Genomic DNA, 24,511 nt, shown 5'->3' with positions numbered 1-24,511 from the left:
CGCCAATGGCTGACCGGCTAGGTGAGCGAGCGCGGCCAACAGTGTCGGGAGGCGGGGCTAGCGAGCTGCCGTTGCCGTCTGGCGCAGGAGGTAACGGGTGTGAGGAGTGTGGTTTTGTAGTGGAGCCGCCACCGCCATCATGAGCTATTCAGGTGAGCGTCGGGGGCCGGGTGAGCGGGGGGAGAGAGGGCGGCCGCCTGTCGGGCATGAGGGTGGGGAGCCGGGTTCCTCCCACCCACCGCGAGTGGGCCAAAGGGAGCGCAGGGCCCGGCCCTATGTCAACATCTCGGGGGGTGGGGTCAGCAGCGCTGCCTTTCCCTTCTCTCCTGGCAACGCTGTGGTGACCCCTGTTCCCCGCGGGGGTGGGTTGCTGAGGTGTTTGCCAGGCGTCGTTTTCCCGTTGCTCCCGCCAAATAAAGAAATGGCGCGTGGGGGGCGGGGAGGTTCTTGGACGGTTTCAGGCTGTGCGCGCAGGGTGCGCCGCCCTCCTCGGCCGTCCGCCCCTCGTTGTGCGAATGTGCGGAGGGGATTCGGGGAAAGGTGAATGTCAGCATTGCTCCTCTGCGCCCGCCGCCTCAGAATCGGGGTAGGAGGGAAGGAAGGAGGGATGGATCTTTGCGTCTCTGCCGTCTTTGCACACGCGCACCCCACTGCTTGGTATCTGCGAGCGGTTATAATAGGAGTGGGTGTGGGAAGGTGGCGCAGGAAGGAAAAAAAGGGGGGAGGGAACCTTCCCCCGTGTCCGATCGGTTATGGCTTCCCTTGGAATAACTGCTATTGTTTCCCCCTTGCTGAACCACCAACTAACACTCATTGGGATTTAGAAAGGCTATTTGCCAAAGAGGAGTTGCTTTCTAAATAAAATAAAAAGGCGAACGTGGCATGTCCACTTGAATCCTAGCTGCCCGCTGTTCGTTTAGGTTTATGCATGCGCGATGTTATACGGTTATCTGAACTTGCGGTGTCAACATTTGCCTTTCTAGCCCTTTGGTTATGTAAGTGTGGAACCAAATCTATTTCATAAAATAAGAGGTAGGCTCTTCATTATCAGTATGGTTGCCCAGCTACAGATGGAATTATATGCAATTAAAATAGTCTGGCACCTGTGCCCCAGTGCGTGTTAGTGCATACTGATGACAAACCTGACTGATTTTTGTCTGAAAACTTAAAAAAGCAAACCCAAACAGTTTGCTGGCTGCTTTGGACAGCTTTGGTGCACTTAGCAAGTGATATAAATTCTTCCATGGATCGCTTGCTAAGTCCCATATGTGACAGTCATGCAGGTGGTATTCATTCCCTCAGCATGCACCATGGTCAATATTTTTCTCCGTCATTAATATTTTTATCAAAGGTAAAGGTAAAAATAGAGTAAGGAGTTCTCTCTTAAAGGTAGTTCTTAACCCTTACCACCCACATAAGATAGTAGCTTCTCCCAGTTCTCACCTGAGATCTTTCCTTTCTCCTCCCAGCCTCTCACTCTGGGAGACCAACATTTCCCTGATCAATGTTTTTCTAACTAACCTCAATTAGTCATATTTTTGGCTTCAAATGTTTGAGTAGGGACTTGATACTGGAATGTGAGAAGCATGGGTTCTGTCCAGCTGCATGTCTGGAGTTCTACTTGCACCATGGGACTTCATCTCCCTCCACATCTTCAAAATCTACTCTGGAGCATCCTCTGGAGGAGATTCTGAGGATGGGGGGATTGCAGGGGAGAGGAGGGGAAAGTTCTGGTGTGCAAGCAGAAGTCTACTGTGCTAGTGAAGCAGCAGTACTGGAAATGCTGTAATACTATATTTCTGTGAAGTTTTGACACATTATCTTGGTTCTGAAATAAAGATACTTTAGATTTTAATGATATACCTAATTTGATGATTATCTGAGGAGTTAATCACTCCTGTCTTGATTTCAAATGGGTTATGATAGTTAAATGGACAATTTTATTAGTGCGCAAGGTTTGCTCCAGGAATTTGCTTTGCACCAGGAATTGAACACCAGGAATACAAATGGGTGAAAGCATATGTAGTGTGCTTCTCACTGTGAACAGAGTGCTCCTGAGTAAAAGCAGTCATCCCCTTACTTGAACAAATTAAGATTGTGGGCAAAAATGCTGAGCCACAATCACATACATACATACATACATACATCAAGTAAAGTCCATTGAACTCAATAGGTTTACTTCTGAGATGTGCAGAATTGCACTGTTAGTGGCAGTTTGTAGTGGCTATACAAGTTACTTGTACTGATTCTGATGTACTATAGGAGTTGTATTCTGTGTCCGCTAAACGGCTACAAAAGTTCTTGTGCCTCACAATATTGCTGTGTCTTCTGGAGAAGCGCAGGTCCCTTAAGGTCTAATTCATCTTTCAGTAACTTTTTTATACAAATCTAGTTGTTCAGAATTGGTGTATTTTTCATCTTTAGTAAAAGGACTGTGTGCTAGGTTTCAGAGGACTACTGTTCTGGTACTAGTTTAACCTCTTTATAGGAGATTGTAGCAATGATACATGCTTTACAGCTAGCCGTTGCAGCTCTTTGCTCCTTGTGGACTTTGATTCATTTTAGAAGGGTAGCCTTAAGCAGCAGAGTTCTGAATTAGTACCTAAATAGTAGTTATTGCTGCTTGAAGGTCAGTGCATTGTCATTTATAGTCTTGGTTTATGGAGGAGAGGGTGTCTGTTTATGTGCTCCTTCACACCTTCTGTGGGAATTCCCTATTATCCCCATTTACCATGGTTCACTGTTAAGTAATTGTTAGTGATTCTGCTAATGGCTGTTCCAAGGAAATAATGCTTAGGCCCTCCCTTAGTAACAGTTACATAAAATAAATGAGGGTAGAGAAGGGATGATGTGTAAGATGGGAGAGACAAGGAGCATGTGATCCTGTGGCCTACTCCTGATCTCTAAACTATAGTTGTACATTACATATATTCTGGCCTGCAAATGATTACTCACTCCCTAATATTCCAAGCTAATGTAAATTAGTAATAATGTAAATTAGCAATAATCCTTTTCTTATTTACTTCTGGTCAGAGTGCTTTGAAATGGAGATTTCACTGGATGCAGTTGAACTTGTAATCCTTATGCTATTGATTTAAACAGGATTGATTCATGACTTTATCATTGAACCTATTTTTGTCTGTGTAGTAGTCCCCACCATTTGGGCAGGTGAAGAAGGTCTGAAGGGGATATTGATATATATTTTCAGCAATGTCCTTACGAATGCTAAGTAATTCTGTCTGAGCCTTACTTTTATCAGACTACAATAAAGTAATTAAAAACAATTATCCTAGTGTTGTGCCAGTTTGAGAATTTTCATTCACGTGAGTATATGTGTGCTGTAGAATGTGTAAGAGATTCATGACAGAAATGAAAGAGAAACTTTTAGATAAAGTTGGAATACTGAGGGCAATGCTGACAGGAGGCTGAGGGATGAAAAACGTGCATTTGAAATGGCTTAAACAACCTTTTATTAATTGATAGTTTTGTAATTTAATAAACTATCAATTGAAAAATGAGATGCCATGGGTTACTAGTGGGATACATTCACAAGATGTTGCAGGCTGATAGGTCTCAGTAGCTTTGTAATGTTTTTGCTCTGTATTGCTAATGTATACGTACTTTGTTTGGATGCTTCATGAACCTTCAGAAGTGCTGGATTCTTAGGATTCTGCTATCTCAACATACCGTACCACCCTTTCCTACCTCCCCCCCCCCCATGCTGTCTATAAACATAACCTGGGATTTCCTTTCAGTGGCAGTGCTTGCCATAGTTGTTCAAGTTTGTGTAACTCAAGGTTAGCCTATCATTATTAGCAACAAGAGTACACACCAGATGAGAGGGTTCTACAAAATAATATTGTAGACTGCAGGTTAGACCATGGGCAGTGCAGATAGCACATTCCATCTGTCTACAGATCAAAAAAATGTCAATTACAAACTGTCAAATGAAATTAAGTTAGGTCAATTTTTGTTAAACTTTTTTCTTGTGATTTAACTGTCATTCAGTGAATATTCATGCCAGGTCTGCTTAGTATTTTGAATAGTACTTTGGGTAGATTGATAATAACCTTATAACTAACATGATTTTTACCTCTGGGGTATCTTCTTTCTAGGTTATGGAAACTGGAACTCTGGCACAAATAGAGGCAAGTACCATAAAACCTTAATTGACTGCCAATATGCATAACAGTTAAATCAAAAAGTAAATTCAGAACTAATGTTGAAATGTAACGGTTTTCACAGTTTTGGTGTATTTCCTCCTTTTAATATCTTCTGGCACTCATGCTCCTTTTATCCATCAATATTGTTAAGTCAGAGTTTATGTTACAGTTTCTGGCCCTGTCAGTGAGACTACTGCAGATTCTTACTTAAGGCTGATATTTGATCATCTGTATGTTTAATTTGGGCATTAATTTATCTCCTTCCACCTCCTACATCCTAACAATCATATTCATGTTAACTCAGAAATAGCCCAGTTACTTCACTGAGATTTATCACAAGAAATGTGCATAGCATTATAGCCAAATTCCGCTTGCTTGCTAGCTCTTTTCCAAATATTCAAAGAATAACAAAGCATCATGAACTTTCATGGGAATTTAGAGATTTCAGCTGCAATACTATATAGAGTTTGGGGGGAGTATGCCCCACTAAATTAAATGGGATTACTTCCGAATAACCATATTTAGGATCACACTGTTAAGCTATAATTGCACAAACAGCAGGAATTAAACCCCTTGGAACAGAATGGGGCGATTTCCAGTAAACATGTATAGGATGCAGTGTTAGTTTCAAATTATGAAGTGTGGATATGGAGACAGTAACAATGGAGTATATAAATCATGGAAGGCATGCTGGGGATCCAGTTCTGCATTGTATTCTGCAGTCCAATTACTATTGTAAATGGCTTTGGGGTGCCTGATGGGAAGCAATTCATAAATGAAATAAATTATAAGTGGTCAGTAATATTAGCTTGAATAACTTTATTTTACTGGATGTGATGAACTTTCATTTCCACCCTTAATCAGTTTTAGTTCTAAATTTGTGTCCTTACAGTATTGTGTGAAGATGAAATATGGTGTCTTGCAATTAGGTTCTCTTCTTATTGACACTGTTGTGTCACTTGCTAGAATTTTTTAAGTGATTTGAGAATATTTTATTGGCTATCCACAAATTCAGCAGATTTCTTATGTAAATGAATAATTGTAGATGCTGGGGTAGGTGCTGAGTGTCTCTCCTGAAAACTCCCCCCCCCCCCAGTCCTAAAGAGAGGTGGATCATTATCCAAGTTAAGATGTGCTGTTCATGGAGGCTGCCACCTTGGGCCCCTCTAGCAATCAGGATACACCTGCCGGTATTGTTAATGGTGCTATAGTTGGAGGTAATACCAATGCTGTAGCAGCTGAGCCCTTTTGCAGATGAGATAAAAATGAAGGTTGACTTTAGCAGGAAATTTGCTATGTACTTTTTCCATAGGTAAGAAGATTAATATTTGGTAGGAGTTACAGAAAATGTTTGTCCAGACATTTTAGACACAGCTATATCCTGAAGAGGAGCATTCTTGACAGTGATAATCTTGCATTAGATGCTTATGTATGGCAGGCAATCTATGCTTACCAAAAAATTCAGTGACTGCTTCTCATTTCAGGTTACGAGGACTATAATTATGGATATGGATACAGTCAGGATAACTCTGGCAATTATGGGTACGGTATGGCCACTTCAAACTCTTGGGAAATGCCTAATTCAGATACAGACATGAACTATAACGCATCCACTGGCACCAGTGCTGATGTAATAACAAAATTTAACAAGCGCTTAGATATGGTGTCTCATCTAGAAACTGACACGATGCAAGGAGGACATTATGGCTCAGGTGGAGACAGGTGAGTGTAGAGACAAAGGTGACAAGGTTCAGTAATAGTTCTAGATCAGGGCAGTTTCTGAAAGACATGTTGATCTAATGTGCTGTTGCCTAAGAGCTGTTCCCTTTGTTCTCCGACTGAGAGTCTTGCTCTTTGCTTCATATCTTTGCTGTTGCTTACAGAGCTGGGGGGTGGGGAGGAGACAGAATTAGCCAAGTTGTACTTCCTCTGCCTTAGCTTTGAAAATAAGGTGCTTGTACAGTGGTACCTCGGGTTACAGACGTTTCAGGTTACAGACTCCGCTAACCCAGAAATAGTACCTCAGGTTAAGAACTTTGCTTCAGGATGAGAATGTAAATTGCACTGTGGCGGCAGCAGGAGGCCCCATTAGCTAAAGTGGTACCTCAGGTTAAGAACAGTTTCAGGTTAAGAACAGACCTCCAGAACAGATTAAGTTCTTAACCTGAGGTACCACTGTACACATCTTTTAGTGAGAAAAGTTTGTTAATACTGTAACAGTTGATAAATTAATTGTAATGAAATATTCTGAAAGAATACCAGGTTTTAACAACCTCATTTAGTTTTGGTTAGGTCACTAATTTCACAGAGTGTATGTCAGGTACCATCAACGTTAATGGGATATGTTTTTAGCTGGCTACCATAACTTAAGTTTCTCTTAATATTTTGCTCCAGCCAACTGAAACAGAAAATAAGTAAATAGAGAATTCTGTAGAATCTTTCCTCAGTACATTTCTCATCCCTAGAAGTCATTAATAAATTGCTTAAGTTATTGTTCATACATAAGGAAGTTTACTTTGGATTGTTGAAGTGACTAGTGCTTATTGCTGTTAAGCTGGATATATGGTATAAGAAGATGTCAGAAGTATTTGCTTCACATTTATACCTGAGATTTTAACAGTTTTAGAGACATTGATTCCCAGACATTTGGTGCACTTTACTAGAATGGCTATATTTAGGGTTTTATTGGTTGACAGTCCTGTTTCATGGATGCATTTCTAGAGGTCAGGTGAATGAACTATGTCTAAATAAATTGTATGTATCATTCCCTCTGGAAAAGGTGTCAAGGGGCCACTATTATAACCTGTTTTGTGTACATTCATGCAGCTTAGTGGAATCAAAGCATAGTAGTTTAACTGTAATGGGTAAATTATGCATAGCATTCTGTATTGCTTTTCTCTGTGTTGTCACTGTTTACCAGGTTCTAAAAGTAGCCTACAGTATCATAGAGCATGTTAATATTTTTTATTTTAAAATACCTTCACTTCTCCTTAATATCTTACTGATATTGTGTCAGTTTTTAATTTATGACATTTTCATAAAAATAGAAGATGCAGGAGATTTACAGAAATCTTTAAGGGATTACATAGTATCAAATGTGGTTTTGGTAGTGTGTGCTCTCTATTTGCACTCATTAAAACAGCATCTCTTGGCTAAGGTAATTGTTATAGATAGTTTTGCCAAATAGTATTTGTGTGTTTAAACTACAGATATCATGTGCTGGAAGAGTATAAAAGTTTAATCTCCCCTCTGCAGATACTGACTCAGGTTGTCAGGCTCTGCTGAAGTTGCAACCCTGTGCACATTTGGAAGCCAGTGTGATGCATCTCCCTATTTTCAGTTCTATCATACTAGGTGAATATTAACCCAGCACTGTTAATTCTCACTTGAGAGCCTAGGTGAGCATTAGAGACTAAATAGCAGGAAATTGAAATAGATTTATATTTTGGAAAACAATTTCATAGAAGGCTCAGCTACAACAGTGAGTAGTGCTATGATATAAATCGGCACAAGAGCTTTGGGTTGATAGATGGAATATTTGAGCTTACCCTGATAGCTTTTAGAATGACACTTTTTGTTCAAAGTTAGTTTTTAAAGTCTCCTCCTCAGCCATTGTTTCCTTTCCATGTCCTTGCTTTCAGATCCTTGATACAAAGCTTGACCGTTGATTTTTGCACTTGTGCCCAGTACTGGTTTATTAAGTGCAACATGACTTTGTTTTGGTCTGCCATAGCAATTGAAACAACATGCTTTCAGGAATAATGTGGATTTTGGCATTCAACTGCATCTTTGTCTCAGAGCCTGTGTACTATTTTACATGCATAGTATGTAGCTTAAATATAAAGTTCTTCTGCAGCATATGGAACATTCTTGTGAAATTGTGCTGGTTCAAAGCTCTCCTTTATAGAAACAAGTCAACTTGTTTGTCTCAGCCACTCATTATAGTGAGCATAGAAAATGGAATTGTAAGGTGTACTCACATATTTTGCCTGCACTGAGCTTTCCTGCAAGCAAAATGTCATGTATAAGCATCTCTTAGTATATAGATGATTTCTGCTTTCTTTTCTTCTTACTAAAACCACTTTATTTTCCAAACTGCTAATAATTTGTGGGAATCGACCTTGCATCCAGTGACTTCACTTGTTTTGCATAGCTGAACACCTGAAGTGATTGGAGTGTGAAACCAGTAAAAGGGAAAAATTAAGAATTTGTATGACTCCCCCAAATTGAAGATATGTTTGTCAATCTGATCAGAGTGCTATGCTCTTTCTATGATTGACTGAGGCTAAACAGAACAAGAATTCTATGTAGCCTTATGTTGATTGCCCCCTCTATGTCCTTCCCCACTGCTATAATGCCCAAGGGTATAATTCTCATACTGAGTTAAAACCTCAGTTGAGCTTTGTTATTACCTTGACTCTAGAACACTTATGAGAGGTTGTTTCCTTTAATGTGACCTGTTTTACTGCCATTTTTGGCAGACACTTTAACATGGTGCTCTATATGCTACTGATTAGATTCCTTGCTTGCTGTGCAATTCTTGCAGGTATGATACATATGAGTCCTACGACTCAAGGCCTTCACTAAACGACCGTGATCTGTACAGATCCGGCTATGATTACAGTGAAGCTGAACATGACACCGACAATGCCTATGAAGGCCACTATGACAACTCCTATGGGAACCGCAGGGACCACTACCACAACAGAGCACGTGACAACTTTGGCCACCGGGGTCAGAACTGGGCCAGAGACAGGCGAAATAACAGACCCATGGCTTCTGCATATTCTGGGCGCATGGGCGGACAGTGGAATGAACCGCCAGTGCCAATGGGAGGACGGGGCCATGGCCCCAATAGGCCCCCATCCCTTTTCTCCCACAAACTATTCCCTGAATACAACATGTTCCAGGGAATGCGAAGTTTCTCTGGCAACATGCGCTTTGGAGGAGGCGGCATGAAACAACGAATGAGGAGAAACTGGAAAATGTGGGATGCAGATTTTAAAGTAAGTACCTATGTGATCTTCTCCCACCTGTTTTCTGCCCCATTTTTAGGGACATTGCCCAGCAGGAGAACTGCCTAGAACTGAGTGCAAAGGAGTCTGTTTTGTAATTTAAACTGTTTTATTATAGGGAACATTTTTCTTCTCTGTCTCTTACATCTGCTTGGCACATCTTTATTTTAAGCTGTTCTTTAGGAATCTCATTGTCTTCAGTATGCTGCCTTAACACCAAAAAGATTAATCACTGGATTTTAGTCATATCTAGGAAGTGTGACCTGGGATTCATTCGTTTGTTTCTTATAAAATAGGTCAGGTGTTAGGTGTGCATGTCTGTACCTGTTGAAATGAGTTTTCTTGAGTGTAGAGAACTTAAAATGTGAATGAATGAACATTTCTTGGTTGGTGATAAGAGAATTTTTAGACTGTGCATGTGAGTAAAAACAGTCTTTTCTTTCAATTCATAGAAAAAAAGAATAAAGAATGAGCCTACTGCTAATAAACGAAAACAGGCTAACAGTTCTGATGAGCCTGACAGTAAGGCAGCAAAAACTGATGGCTCTGACAACTCTGACTCTGATAATGGTAAGAGCAAGTCACTGAAGCCTCCTGCCTTGTCTTCTTTTCATTGCACCTGAGTTTGCCAATATTGAAACATTAAAAAAATAAAATTAAAAACTTTATTTAAACTGTAAGAAACCAATGATTACAGGAATATAATATAAAAGTAAGCTTCACATCATACTTTGGTTGTTCAGGAAAAGGGTGCATCAAGACAACCAGATTTCCCTCATCAGTGCAGGCAGACAACTTTGTGCACCAGTACTAAGAGTATAAGAAATAAAGTCCTTCCACATAGCATATAATTTTCAGGGTCTTCTGAGCCATTAGAGACCTTTAAATAGTGGGTAATCTCTGAAATTGCTGTTTGTCCTCATACATTTGTATCAAATGGTGTTTTTCACCATTGTGTTGTTAAGATTCTGATTGCAGGTCTTTTGAGCATGAATTACAGAAGCAGCCATCCTAGAGATTTAACTGAGAAACTTGGTGGGGCCATTACAATAACAATTTCACATATATTGGAATCTCCCTATAAATGTTAGTCCAAAATTTAGAAACCAGTTGGCATTCCAACCAGAGATGAATAAAGGTACCTCTGCCCCCCCCCCACAAGAGATCTGGAAAGAGTCCAGATATTCTAGAAATCTGTATCAGTGTCCGATGCCATGTATGCTATTTTTTATTAATGTTCATTAAAACTTTTTGTGAAATATTTCAGGCTTGCAATCCTATACCCACTTAGCTGGGAGCAAATATAATTGAGCTCAGTAGAACTTGCTTCTGAGAAGTCATATATAGGGTTGCACTGTTACAGTCATTTTATAGTCTGTGTTGTTACTTGATATGTTGTTCTTTTCAGAAGAGGGCCCTGAAGGAGAAGCTACTGAGAAGGGTTCTAAAAATGTGAGTCTGAATTTAGTCTTGCTTCAAAGTTTTATAATCCCAGTGTCTTATACATATACGATAGGAACAAGAGTTACAAATGATGTCCTGCCATGCTTGCCTTTCTGTTTAGGGAGAGACCATGTACAGTTCCTTTTTTCTGTTGTTCAGAGACCTAGTGTGACTAGGTGATGAATGAATGTTTAAAGAACAAAGCTGACTCAAGGCACTGGTGCCCGAGGTGAACACAAGCTCATTCCTCAGCCTCACTACAATAAGTAGTATATTAATTTAAATTGTTGATAATTGGCTCTCCTTTAATGATTCTCATGATATGTAGACTGGGGTAACTCCTTCACTTTGCTTTCAGGTCTGACACTGAGAAGACATACTTGTGTTTTTTCAGTTATTTATTGAAGATTTAACATACAGATCTATTACAAAATACATCTGCTTCCAAATAATTACTAACATAATTTATTATGTTGTGCTCAGATATAGGATGGACAGAAAGTGTTAGTGTGCAAATAGAGAGTGAACCCTATACGGATTGCATTGCTGGCTATACACTGTAGGTGATTGGGATTGTGCCAGCTGACTCTGTTCCCATCTGATGTTAGTGCATGTTAAAGTTGGGGTTTGTGTACATATAGCTCAATATATGTAGGTCTGATTTGTGTAAATTGTGTTCCCCAAATGTGAGAGATCAGATCTGGCCTACATGCATAAGGCCCCCTACTGTAATATGGCATTCCTTGCACTGGTGTGAGGCAGATGTAGTGATAGGATGGATGCAGCAATAGGGGGTTAGGCCAGCTGACACAATCCCCCACCTTTTAGCTATGTTTGTGTATGGCTAAGAACTTAAGAAGGCATAGAACAGGAGTGGCCCTCCAGATATTGGTGGACTACAACTTACATCATCTCTGACCATTGGCCATGTGCCCTGGGGCTGATGGGATTTAAAGTGCAACAACGTTAGAAGAGCCAAAGGTTCCTTACCTCTGGCTTAGAGTTTGAGCATAGAGTTATAGTTTGATCAGTGCAGAACTGAGCGGAGTCCTATTTCAGTCCATACTATCCAAATGTAGTTAGTGTCAATTTTCAAATTTTAATTGCAGATCTTATTATTTTGAGAGGTTTCATAGAACATGAAATTCTTAAACAAATTCTGATGCAGCTACAGGTTCTTTCATTGCTCATTGTTGCAGCGAATTTAAAGGATACTCACAATCACAGTCTACTATATTGATGTTTCTAGTAAATGGTAATTTTGTACTGTGGTTATGAACAGTGGCTGTTTTTTGTCTAAGCCCCAAATCATCTTGGTAGCTAGCAGCACTCCTGATTACTTGATGTAAAGGTTAGTTCTACATGTGTTGTTACCTTGCCTGTAAGCAAGTGCAGCTCTATGCTTCAGTGTCTTTAATTACATTTTAGGAGGGAGAGGGAGAAGGAGGTGAAGATGAGGAAAGAAAAGGAGACTCTGAGAAAGGTAAGTTCAAATGTACATGCATTAGGGTACTTCTGGTGATTATGTTATTTTTTGTGACAAGATGTGTGGAATATTGTGCAATTTCTTTCTGGGAACTTGGTGTATAGAATAATCAAATCACTGTTTGTATTCTTTGAATAATTTGGTGTACTGATTAATTTCTTTCTTTCTTTTTTGTTTGTATCTTTTATATTTATATTTTTCTTGTTTTGTATTTTTTCTTTTTAGTTTTGAATATTTGGATGTAATGTTTAATATATGCTTTCTTTGTAATTTTTAAAAATGCAATAAAGATTTTTAAAAAAGATGTGTGGAATATTGCAGGAGATACGCATTATTGTATTAGAGCATTTTATAAACCATTGATAAATTCCAAGTTTCAGTTTTTACATGTTGGTTCAGAACTAACCTAGCAAGTATTCCCTAATAATACATGTATCTTGAGTACAACACAATTAGTTAAATTTACAATGATCAAAATATTCAGGTAGAAGAGTTTTACATTGTGATGTTAATTCTAGCAATTCCCTAGACTATTTGTGGAGGTAGGCTATAACTGTTTTGAACTAGTTTCCAGTACCAATGTGGCTATGCCTTCAGCATGCACAGCAGATCACTTCCAGACAGTGAAATTATTCAAAAATAATAGCTCCCAGAAGCAATAAAAATCTGCCAGTTGGCTATGCTGAATATTGTTACACATCATCCTAATCTCCGAGTGGTGCAAGATTATAGAAGTCCAGGCACTTACCCAGTGTTTGTGTTTCCCTTGGAAATGAGGCACAGCAAAGACTGTGGTTTCTTGGATATATGGTTTATTTACATATGTATACAACCTGAGCCTATGGTAAGCGCTTATAGCATTACAAGATGTACTCGCTTCATCCCACAGTCTTAGATGCCAGCAGAAATCAGCCATGGCCCTCTGTCACCCTGCTCCAGTTTGCTGCCTTTAACAGACTGCCACCTTTTCCCTCACATCATTCCCAGCTGCAATCCTATACCACTACTCTCCTTCCAACCCTGGCCTTTGTCCTGCAAGCTAGCTATGACTTGAAGGAGAGGCTTACACCCATTAGTCCTCCAGCACAGAGTACAGTCATACCTTGAGTTACAGCCGCTTCAGGTTGTGTTTTTTTTGGGTTGCGGACCGCCGAAACCCGGAAGTAGTGGAACAGGTTACTTCCGGTTTCGGCAGTCACGCATGCGCATCGAATTGCAACCCACGTGTGCACAGACGCAGGTTGCGAACATGCATCCCGCACGGATCATGTTCGCAACCCGAGCGTCCACTGTATTTGCTTTGTTAATCGTCCATTACCTTCCTTTTGTTTTCCTTGATGGCTCTTCTCTGAGGTTTTTTCCTGAACTTGAAACTGGTTTGGCCTGTACTACAACCTTTTGCTAAATCCAGTGTTTGGCACCCATGTGTTAGAACTGGGGTCCAGGAACCCCACAAACTCATAATATAGAAGGAGGGGTTGCTGGTTTGTTTCTGTTCTTATTTTTTATTATATTTTTGTGCTGTTGATACTGTGATTCTATTTTGTGGACAGCACTGAGATCTATGAGTATAGAGCAGTATACAAATGTAATAAAAAATAATAATATAAACAGCAACACTTATACCTGGAATAACCTGAAGAGAATTCTTCTGTGTGGGATCAAGCTCAGAGTTCGTCTAAACTGTAACTCACACTTTATCCTTTATCCAATGACCAGGCAGATTCCTATTTAATATGTAGTACTTTCCAATTAACCTGTGAGGCAAACTAAATGTTTTTCTTCTCATATAAACCATCACTGAACAATTGGTTTTGTGTATCCCACAGTTGTGTCTCCCAACAATTATATTTGTCTTAAAACTTTAAGTAGCAATTGTGCTTCCAAGTCTGATTAAACTCCAGGAAACTAGCACTTTGTGAATTATTTTATGTATTCATTTAGAAAATTTACAGACTATTTTTTTTTTTAAACGATTCAAGCGGTATACAGATAAGTTATAGTATGGCCTCTTCATTGAAGGTAGATTAGGAACCTGGAGCCCAATCTTACCCAGGAGTTCAGTAAGGTCCATGAGTAGATATTCTTTAAAAATAAACTGATCTTATTCATGTAGGAGCTATGACCATTCAAGAAGAGATCAGTCAAATCAAGCGCAAATTGCAAGCTGGTAAGAAAACTCAAGAGAGGCAAAAAAAGAGGTATCGTGATCGGATGGTGGAAAGGTAAGTCCAACAAGTTGTTGGAGGTTGATGTTTCATGTTGTACTTTCAAAAGTTTTTCAAAGGTATTATAACATTTAAAAATAAGCAATTCTCTGTTTAAATAATAATAATAAGCCAATGCCCTTCCAGTGCTCTACATCACAGCTGTACTGAAGTTCTGTGCAGTCTTGGGGATTGCTGGTAGGGTTAGAACAAGAAGTTGGAGGGCTGATGGTCTCACATATTCACCAACAACAGTTTCAGGATACATGGTCTATAAAGAGTTCAATTGGGAATAAGACAGCAGTGTTGCCTATTCAAGCACACCTAGTGTATTGTAGTTCTTTGCTATAGTAAACTATATCAGCTTGACTACATAAAGGAAACTGGAAGTTTTCAAATTACTGCTGTGCAGATAAAAATATTTTTCTTTATTTGATATGTCTTAACAGGATTCAGTTTGTATGTTCGTTGTGCAAGTATCGCACTTTCTATGAGGATGAGATGACCAACCATTTGGAGAGCAAATTCCACAAGGAACACTTTGCATTTGTTGGAACCAAGCTGCCCCAGCAAACAGCTGACTTCCTCCAGGTCGGCTTTTTTTCCCCTTTGAGCATTCCATTTTCCTTTAGATATTAACATGCAAAGCTAGATGTGGCACTTTGCTTCATTTTCCCCAATCCCTCCTTGTCATTTGGTTTTTAATTATTTCAAGTGGGGCAAAAAATGTACTTTTGGATGACTGTCAGAGTAGAAAACATCAGCATCTCTCAGTTCATCTGTGCTGCTCTTGCATTTTTCAGTACACAACACATCCACACCATTACCTTAGTTCTTGCTTTTGAGAGAGATGGGGGAAAGGAAAGGAAGGCATAGCTTTGATTGTACTGTATAGTAATCCTAGCATGTTGTGCATTGGGCCAGGCCAGTATGGTATTATGCACTATTGAGTATTCATAAGCTTTTCTGCAATGCAGGAGTATGTTGCTAATAAAACAAAGAAGACAGAAGAACGCCGTAAAGCAATTGAAGATATTAATGCAGTTATACAACAGATCTACAAAGACCAAGATCTTACCCAGGGTAGGTGTCTTAAAATTCAGCTAAAAAGCAATATATACTGTTGTTTTCTTGGGTAAAAATGTTCAGTTTTCATTCAGAAAAATAGGATAGAGGATAGGAAGCAATTCCGTAATGTTCTGTGTGAGACAAAGATGTGCCTAAATTAACTTTGCTATTAGCTGAGATGGATATTGAATGCCCCCTCCCCCCTTTTGGTCCTTTGGTACAGTCGAGGGGGGTGTTTATGTGTGCAAAACAGTCATTGTGTGTACGGTAGGATAGGTACTTTTTTAGAGAGAGAATTTCCCCCACTGCCTCTGAGGAATGGAAGTCTGTTATTTCACCCTCCTATATATTTTCCTGCTATCAAAGGTTTCCTATAGGAATCCTATGGCCCTCCAGACGTTGCTGACAGCGTTCGCAACTCCCATTGTTCAGGCGCATTTTGCAACAGAGAATTTCATTAATGCAAGCAGTTTTTGAGCTCTGGGTACAGTACTTGTACCTAAGATTTCAGATTAAAACTGCCACTGCTGGAAGGAAAGGAGGACCTTTTTCTGCCTCCCCACTTCCAACCACTCTCTGAAGACTGGAGAAGGGACCCTCATAAGAATATTAGGGGGGCAGGCAGGGGAAGTATGGCTTTGTTTTTTGCAGCCTTCAGATGAGGACTAGACCATGTGAAAAATGAACATAAGATTTTAGCTGTAGTTTATTAATTTTCAGCTTTGTATTCTTGTTATTAAGAAGCACACCTAGACACTCAGTTGCGGTACCCATAACCTAGGTTTAAGGTGCCATTTAGCTCCTAGTTTTCATATCTCAGTTTCTAACACTGGTTACTGAACTACAGTGCTCATCATCCCCCACCATTGACATGGTTGTTGGAGCTTATAGGAGTTTGTGTTCCCACAGCAGATGGCCATGGGTTTTCCATATGCGTTCTACAGTCTGTAATATTATGACTTCTTTAACTTTTCTCAGACATAGGTATGGAACATTTTGTAAAAAAGGTGGAGGCTGCTCACTGTGTTGCTTGTGACCTCTTCATTCCGATGCAGTATGGAATAATCCAGAAACATCTGAAATCCCTTGATCATAACCACAACCGCAGAGTAAGTGGATTTGTTGAATTAGCTGTTCACCACAAAAACGCACTGGAGAAGCTTGAACAATCACTACATCCATTCAACTTTATAATGGCAAAAGCAGATGAAGACTAAAGCAATTGAATAATTTAGGGGCTTTAATGCTTATTTTAACATAAAAATACTTTAAAGAGCATGCTTAAGAGACTATAGTATCTATTTTAAATATATATATCAATATAGTATAGCTACTCTCCTGGCAGTAACATAGCCATTAATGGCATCCCATTATTTCCAAGCAGTTCTTTGACTGCAAATGTTGCTCCTGCTTGGTTTTGTTAAAACACACACACACCAAAAACCTGCTTCATTAATTTTTTTAAGAATTTGAGTTGCAAATTCACTACCCTTAAGCTAAAGAACTTTAAAAGTGCATTGGCCAATAAAAATTTTATGTAGACTTTTTGATCTGTTTTGTTAAACACTAACTTATGAAAGAGAGATGTGTATATCTTGCTTCACACAGTGGACATAGGTTGTGGAATCAGTTGATCGCTGCAGCTCAGTACATGTCTCTTTCTTTTGTGCTACTCAGTGTTTACTGGGAGAGGTGTGGTGCACATGCCACAGACAGACTTACACTGCCCAATATAAACTTGCCCTTAGATGTTTGGTTGGATATTAAGGTTCAGAATTAACAGTGGATAGGGTCCGGTGAATTGACAGGTGGGAAAGCAGTTTTTTTCCTTCTCAGCTTCCACAGTCTAAGTCTAGAGTGGGGAACCTTTTTGGCTCCACAGGCCTGATCATTGTCAGGATCTGCCTTGCACACCAAATTTGACCTGTCAAAATCAATTTTGCTTGGGAAGTAGGAGGAGGTTTGTGAGTCTCCTTCCCACATTAAATAGTTCCTGATGAAAATGTGTGAAAAGTTACTGTATTTTGGAAGGTCTGTCTTGGTATAAAAGATAATGAAATGTAGATACATTTTGTGCAGACCATTTATTTATGTATTTTGTCTTCTAGGCTATGATGGAACAGTCAAAAAAATCATCATTAGTAGTTGCAAGAAGTATTCTTAACAATAAACTTATCAGCAAGAAATTGGAGCGATATCTGAAGGTAAAACGTATACACATAAGAACGGCCCACAGAGGGGTTATGGGCAGAATCCAAAGTGGCATGAGCGAACTTCATGCTTGTACTGTATAACTTATTTCCTTCTACCTGCAGCCACCATGCATTCCTGAAATCTGCTCCAGAGGGTACCCTATCCCTCCAATGTAAATTTTGAGGGTGCATGGAGGGCTTCAGGGAAGAAGTGTGTGAGGTGAAGTCTGTTCCACTCACACACATGTTGGATACAATTTTTCCCCCCTAACTTAAAAAGAGCCATATTGCTATGTTAACAATAGAAAAGCTTTTATTTTCTAATATTAACTGAGTTTTAATGTACTTTCTGCTAACCTCCATTTTCTCTCTCTGCTTCATAGTGCACCCTCTCTTCTCTGTGCCTTACTTATAAGGGCACTCTCAGTTTCTAAGTCTTCTCTCTGCAGACCACTGAACCCATTCCTTTTTCCATTTCCCCATCTGTACGTGTCTGCACCTCCAACTTCTTAACTTCCCTATGTTTTCTTACTACAGTGGTACCTCTAGTTACGGACTTGATCCATTCCAGGGTGCCGTTCACACCCTGAAAAGTCTGCAACTAGAGCGCTGCAATAGAGCACTTCTGCACACGCACGAGACGCGCAGAGCGCTTCTGCGCATGGCGAAACCCGGAAGTATACACTTCCAGGTTTGCCGCGTTCGTATCCTGAAAAAATGCAACCAGAGACTGACGTAACAAGAGGTACAACTGTATGCAGTTCTCTGCATCTTAGTGGTTTTTTTCTGTTTGCACCCAGTTTCTGTATACACTTTAAAAATCACCTTTCTCTCGTTTTGCTTTCTTTCCTAATGTGTTCCCCCTCAAAATACTTTATTGAGAGTGGCAGCAATAGCCCCAGGAAATCCACCCTAGTGAAGAGTCCACAGATGCAGGTGGACCATGCAGCATGCTTAGTACGCTGCAGCAGGCTTGAAAGACATATCTGAATCCAGGAAGAGGAAGTGTTATATAGGCATTCTCTCATTTCCAGTCCAATTTGGAAGGGTTTCAGTAGGCATTATATGTTCTTGTAAAGATGTGGGAAAGGGCCACAAATGATGGGATGTGGAATTTCCCCAAGTAGCTGCAAATAGAAGGGAGGAGACCACAATCAGTCTGTGAACTGGGCATTGGGCACACCTAGACTTTACTCTATGGAGAGTTTTAACACCTTTTGCAAAATGAACAGTAATTGCTGTGTAAATTGCAAGGTATTTTTTAACTCTCTATAAATTGATATGTACCCACCCAATGGAGTGGGATGACTTTTTAAATTTCTGTCACATTCTGGAGGTTAAAAGAAATGAGTTTGCCTGTATAATGGAGAACACATTCTTGTTTTCAGAAAGATTATTGAGACACTTGTTGGTTGAAATGCCATAGTCCTCCCAAAAATGATCAGGGATCTTTCACTTGTATCAGAGACTTGATTAGTGAAAGAAAAGGAATGAAAGTGTCCTGTTTTCTTGTTATTGTATTTTATTTTCTTCAGGTTCTGTAGTTTAAAGCATACCAAAAATAAATAAATTAGTGCGATAGTCAAGGCCTTAAAATTACTTTTATGTGATGGCCCCACTCAACAACAGAAACATGCTTACCCAGCTATATATTGTAGACTGCTCAGTTCCTTAAAGTGTGTGATGTTTAATGCTGGGTGTCAGGTGGTTCTGATTTGTTTTGCAGGGGGAGAATCCCTTCACAGATGATCCTGAAGAGAAAGAGGAACATGAGGAAGGTGAGGCAGGAACAAGTGGAAATATGGAGGAGGGAGCAGCTGAAGGTGAAGAAAACAAGGTTGAAGAAGAAACCAAAGGTGGAGACAATCTGGCTGAGGAAGACGTAGTTGAAGAAGGTACTGCAGAAAACAAAGGAAATGATGATGAAGAACCACCACCAGGACAAATGGAAGAGCAGAATTTGAACACATCCCAGGAATCATTTGCTGCTGAGCAGGAGCAAGAATATGATGAAGAAGAAGAAAAAGAAGAAAGAAAAGGATTCATACCTTCAGAGGATATGGAACCACCTGATGAGTGAACTTGCACAGAAGGTTGAAGCGTTTTGAGACTCTGCATTAAAACTTTTTAAACCATAACTGTATTTGTGACACTACATGGCACGCAGCTTTGTTTCTCATTGACTACATTTTCACCTAGTTACAGCACTTGAAAGCCTTTATCTGTAAAGTGTTTTTGGAAATAGCTTTTTTTAACCAAATCTTCATTGTATTAGCTAGGTTTTGTGCAGTACAATTTTTAGGTGGCTTTATACTAGGAAAATACCCCCCTCCTTTTTGAGTAAATAACTCAAAACCAAATTGTGTTAATTGGCTTCCAACTTTGGGGGGAGGTAATTGTCCTCTAATTTTCTCCCCCCTCCCCCTTTAACTTTGTATATAGTTGAAGATGTTTTTGTTCCCTAGCCAGCCGTGTCTGGATATGTCAATAGCAGAATTCTGGGTTTTAAATTCTGCACGATCGGAGTAACTTCCATGCAACTGTAGCATTCTTCTACTCTACCTTTTTACTTTTAATATGCAGAAGTAATACTTGGGGGTCAGCACAATAGTTTTTCCAGTGCTTTTATTTAAGGATGAATTCTTCCAGTGGATTGAGATAATATTAGGATTACCTGTACATGTGGGTTTTTGGAAGAAGCAGCCACATGAAGGATGTGCAGGAAGCCTCAAAAAGGGATAAATGCATCCCAGCACATTCGTAAAAGGCAATTCAGCATTGCTCCTTTTGAGTTTTGTCCTGATGTTGTTTAGGGGACATCATTTATGCTGCTTGCCTTAGATTGCTATTCTGTAAATGAAGGCTATGGTAGCCCATATGAAAGATGAAGAGTGTTACAGAAACATTAAATATTCCCTTCAATGCAGTTCTTTGGCAGTTGTCTCATTCTAAATCATCCTGCAATCTCAGCAATGTACTACTGCTTGTGTGTGTGTGTGTGTGTGTGTGTGTGTGTGTGGATACGTGTGTGTTTTTTTACTACAACCCAAGGTTTATTTTGGTTACACTCTGCCCCATGAAGCAATAGTGCTACAACTACTACTGCTCTTGTTCATCCTTCATTTATTATCGTGTGTTTCTCTTCAAGTACATGTGTGCTTCCTACAGTGAAAATCAAGTAGTGGACTGGACAAGGTTTTATGATCCTTTGTTTCTGCTTTCCTGCTACATCAAAGGAAAAGGGTGAGTGAAGTAATTGTTGCACCACAGGATGCAGGCCTTGCTGCCATACACCACTCCTGCTACCTTAAGCCTTTGAAACACCTAGCATCTGGAGCTATATACAAATAAATATTGCGAGTAAATTGCAAAAGTCATTACATTTAATCAACAGAAATAGAAATGTTGAAGGAGGCTTCAGAGTACAGTTTTTCTTTAGGATTCTAATCTTTAAGTAGTCATTGCTGCCTTCTTCAAGCCATTTTAGGTATTTGCCTAAATGATAATAGTACAGTGGAACCTCGGGTTGCGGACGTAATCCGTGACGGAGGCACGTCCACAACCAGCAGCTTTCACATCCTGAAGCGCCACATCTGCACAGGCACCGGCACAATTTGGTGCTTCTGCGCATGCGCGAGCGGCAAAACCCAGAAGTAACCCATTCTGGTACTTCCGGGTATCCCGCGGTCTGCAACCCAAAAACATGTAACCTGAAGCGTCCATAACATGAGGTATGACTGTACATGTTAGTAGTAAAAGTGTGAGTTGCACAAAAATGTTAACTGTAGTTAGGGACAGCGTGTCCCGTTCTGCTGCTTGAGGCAAAACTGGGAGTCCTGCCCTGCCACCCCACCGCCTTTACCACTGGCACTAAATAGGTATCAACTTTTCCACACCCACAGGGGCTTCTTCCACCTAAGGTGGCGGCATCACCCCGCCTCATGGGTGGGCTGCGCCAGACTGTGGTACCAACTTACTTTGTAGCCATCTTTTTATCAGCTGGTTAAACCCAAAAGGAGTGGTATTCATTTTAAAGCTTATATATACTTCTAAAAACCTCAGTAGCCTCGTATGCATTCCATCTTCATTATTGCAGTAACAGCCCACACATAAACATGCTTACTTGCTTGTTTGGAAAGGGGTGGAATTCACTGTAGTGCTAAGTGGGATATACATGCACAGAACGAGGTCTGCTCACACAAAAAGTCTCTTCCCTACACACACCTCCCCTAAACCTGTTGCTTTGGTTCCTCCCAAGCTTCCAGAGCAGATTTGCGGGGAATGTGGCAGGTGAATGTCCTGTTGAACCAGTAGACCTCATCTGTGCATGCAACAACTTAGTGGAATCCTGCTGTAAGTCTCTGTAAGTGCAGTGGGACCTATTTTGGGATAGATGTTTAGAGTTGCAGGCTCAGCATGGAGTCCCCATGTTTGTCTCACAACTCTAAAGCAGGGGTGGGGACATATCGGGAGAAAACTGACAGGCATGAGGTCTGGATGGCCTAGGGTCAAATTAGGTATGATGTTGAGCATGTCTATTCACACACCCACTCCCTGCAAAGCAAGTTGCAGCTTTAGGTGAAACGACACAGAAAGAAAGGTTAAACAGAGCAAATCTCAAATTTAGCAGTTAATCAGTAAAAACAAGAATAAAAGGGGATCCGGGTCCTAAAACTTCTCTGCCATGTTTAACCCTTAATGGGAGGCTTTTATGGATTAACTTTATTCAAAGCCTGTTAAGCTGGAGTCTGAGGGGCATCTCTAGAGGTTCCACTGTTATTAAGATTCTGTGGGGATAGCTGGGCTATCAAGTGCTATCGTACAAGGGTAGTACAGGAAGTGGTGGTGGCAGCAATTATCCTGGTGCTAAGTGCTTCATCTAGAGGAGGCTTTGTTGGGATTGAAGATCTGAGGAAGAGCCTTAGATTGTAAAATTAGTAAAGGTTATCTGAATCCCTTATTAAACTTCATTCATTCATCCATCACACTCCATTACTGCTATTTACTAGTGAAAAGGAGGATAGATTGGTCCTTTTTGGAAATGTAAGGCGGCAGCTAAAGCTCCAATCCTATACAGTGGGTGCTTGGGTTGCGAACGTGATCCATGCAGGATGCACCTTTGCAACCCGCAGTGGCGCGTCTGCACATGCGCAGGTTGCAATTCGGCACGCATGCGCAATTGCCGAAACCCGGAAGTAACCCGTTCCAGTACTTCTGGGTTTCGGCGGTCCACAACCCGAAAAAACGCTACCTGAAGCGTCTGTAACCCTAGGTATGACTGTACACACTTGTCCAAGTAAGTCCTATTGAACTTTGGTATCTACTCAGAAGTTAGTTCCACTATCAGATTTTACCGTAAATTCTAGGCACAGCTAGACAGTGAATTAAGGACAATGCCATAACATTGTATCTCTTTAGGGGGGTGAATACCATTTCTTCACCTATACCATACTCCTGGTTCTTCTCAGAAAACATGGAAAACATTTAAGAATTTCACAGCAGGGAAAATTCCACCATGTATAACTTCTTCCACTGCAACAGAGGTGGAAAACTACCTGGTGAAATTACCCCATCTATGCAATTCTTAAAAGCCTTTTAGTCTGGGCCTGGCACCCGTTTCTCTTTAGTATTGTTCATGATATATGTACGTCTCTGTTTCTTTCTCTTCAAATATGTACAAAGTAGCCTCCTGCCTGAATGTTATTGACTGTGTTGCTGTACTAAATGTCAATTTTGTACATCGGTTTTAGAATTTGTTATCCTTTGTCATGAACTACAGTGTTCTGTCTATATAAAACCAAACTAAATCAAGTTGTGATTGCCCGACAGTGATTAAAAAAAAAGCCAGAGCATTTGTTATAATTGCAGCTTTGCCATGTGTGTGGAATTTTGTAAAGCTGCTGCTGAATCTGGAAAGCAGTGATTACTTTCACTGAAATGTGTACTTGGTAAAGTGCAGGAAAAGCTAGACTCCATTTCTATATCCACTCGACTGTATATATAACTACTTTGTAAGTCCTGTAGTGTTTCCCTGTGTCATAGATTTTGCTATTTCTTTTCATAGAATTTAGTTCTCGTCTAGAGATCAACTTGTGTCTGAAGTGCCAGGTTCATTTTGGAGCAATTGGCTTGTGCATGCTCACAGCTAAATTTCTAGGTCCTCGTTCATTTTAACTTAAATTTATTCAGCTGCTTTTCCAAAGGAGATGAGCAAGGTTCATAACAGCTGTCTAACCTACTTCCATATACAGCCTCCACTACTGCCTAGTGTAGCTTCTATCAATTTTATTTGCCATAGGGAACAAATCACACAATATTTTTTGTACAAAAGAGCATACCTAGCCATCATGGATTGTACAAACATGGGGGCAAAGGTTAAGATAGTCATGTTCCTTGCTTCAGTCACTTTTGCCTCTGGCCCCACCTGCTCCTAGAATGTGGCCCACTGTCTGAAAAAGGCTCACCATGCCTGATTTACAGGGAGAAGTGGGGAGCTCCAAACTGGACGTCATAACTGAACAATGTACTTATCTCTTCTTTATTTCTGCTGTTGCAAATAACAAATAAATGGTTGTTCATTTGTTCCCTCATTATGCTTATCACTGAGGATGAATGTACTGATTTGCACAAAGTACACTGGACTGTGGGTGGAAAAACCCAGGATTGAATGTTGAACCACTATGATTATCAAGGATATCACAAACTATGATGCTTTTTCTCTATATAGTTGGGGAAATTGTGCTTCTTCAACCAGTTGGTTTTCACTATAGCTATGCTGTGCTATCACAGATTTGCATTGTACCAAATTCTGTAAGTACTGGTGCTGTTACCTCACAAATGAGTTAAACTGTTAGGATTGCATCCCATGTTAGTGATGCTCTGTGCAGTCCCACTGAAATTAATGGGCAAGACTAAGGGCCATAAATTACTGGGGATC

At 40.2% G+C, this 24,511-nt stretch overlaps 1 protein-coding gene across 1 annotated transcript; it reads left to right on the top strand.

The window, feature by feature from the left end:
* Positions 1 to 5: 5 nt before the first annotated feature.
* On the top strand, positions 6 to 20,500 carry AKAP8L (A-kinase anchoring protein 8 like; the record flags this gene model as incomplete). Its single annotated transcript, XM_083597723.1, is given in 14 exon segments — positions 6 to 114; positions 117 to 152; positions 4,116 to 4,148; positions 5,648 to 5,885; positions 8,710 to 9,169; positions 9,631 to 9,748; positions 10,587 to 10,630; positions 12,050 to 12,104; positions 14,224 to 14,332; positions 14,764 to 14,905; positions 15,292 to 15,397; positions 16,361 to 16,491; positions 17,491 to 17,586; positions 19,301 to 20,500. Coding segments are annotated over 14 exon segments (2,031 nt in total). The 3' UTR covers positions 19,655 to 20,500.
* Positions 20,501 to 24,511: the final 4,011 nt, after the last annotated feature.

This window comes from Podarcis filfolensis, assembly GCF_964270895.1.
Source record: "Podarcis filfolensis genome assembly, chromosome: 2".
NCBI lineage: Eukaryota > Metazoa > Chordata > Lepidosauria > Squamata > Lacertidae > Podarcis > Podarcis filfolensis.
The sequence above is the reverse complement of the archived record's forward strand: the minus strand, read 5'-3'. Positions and strand labels throughout refer to the sequence as shown.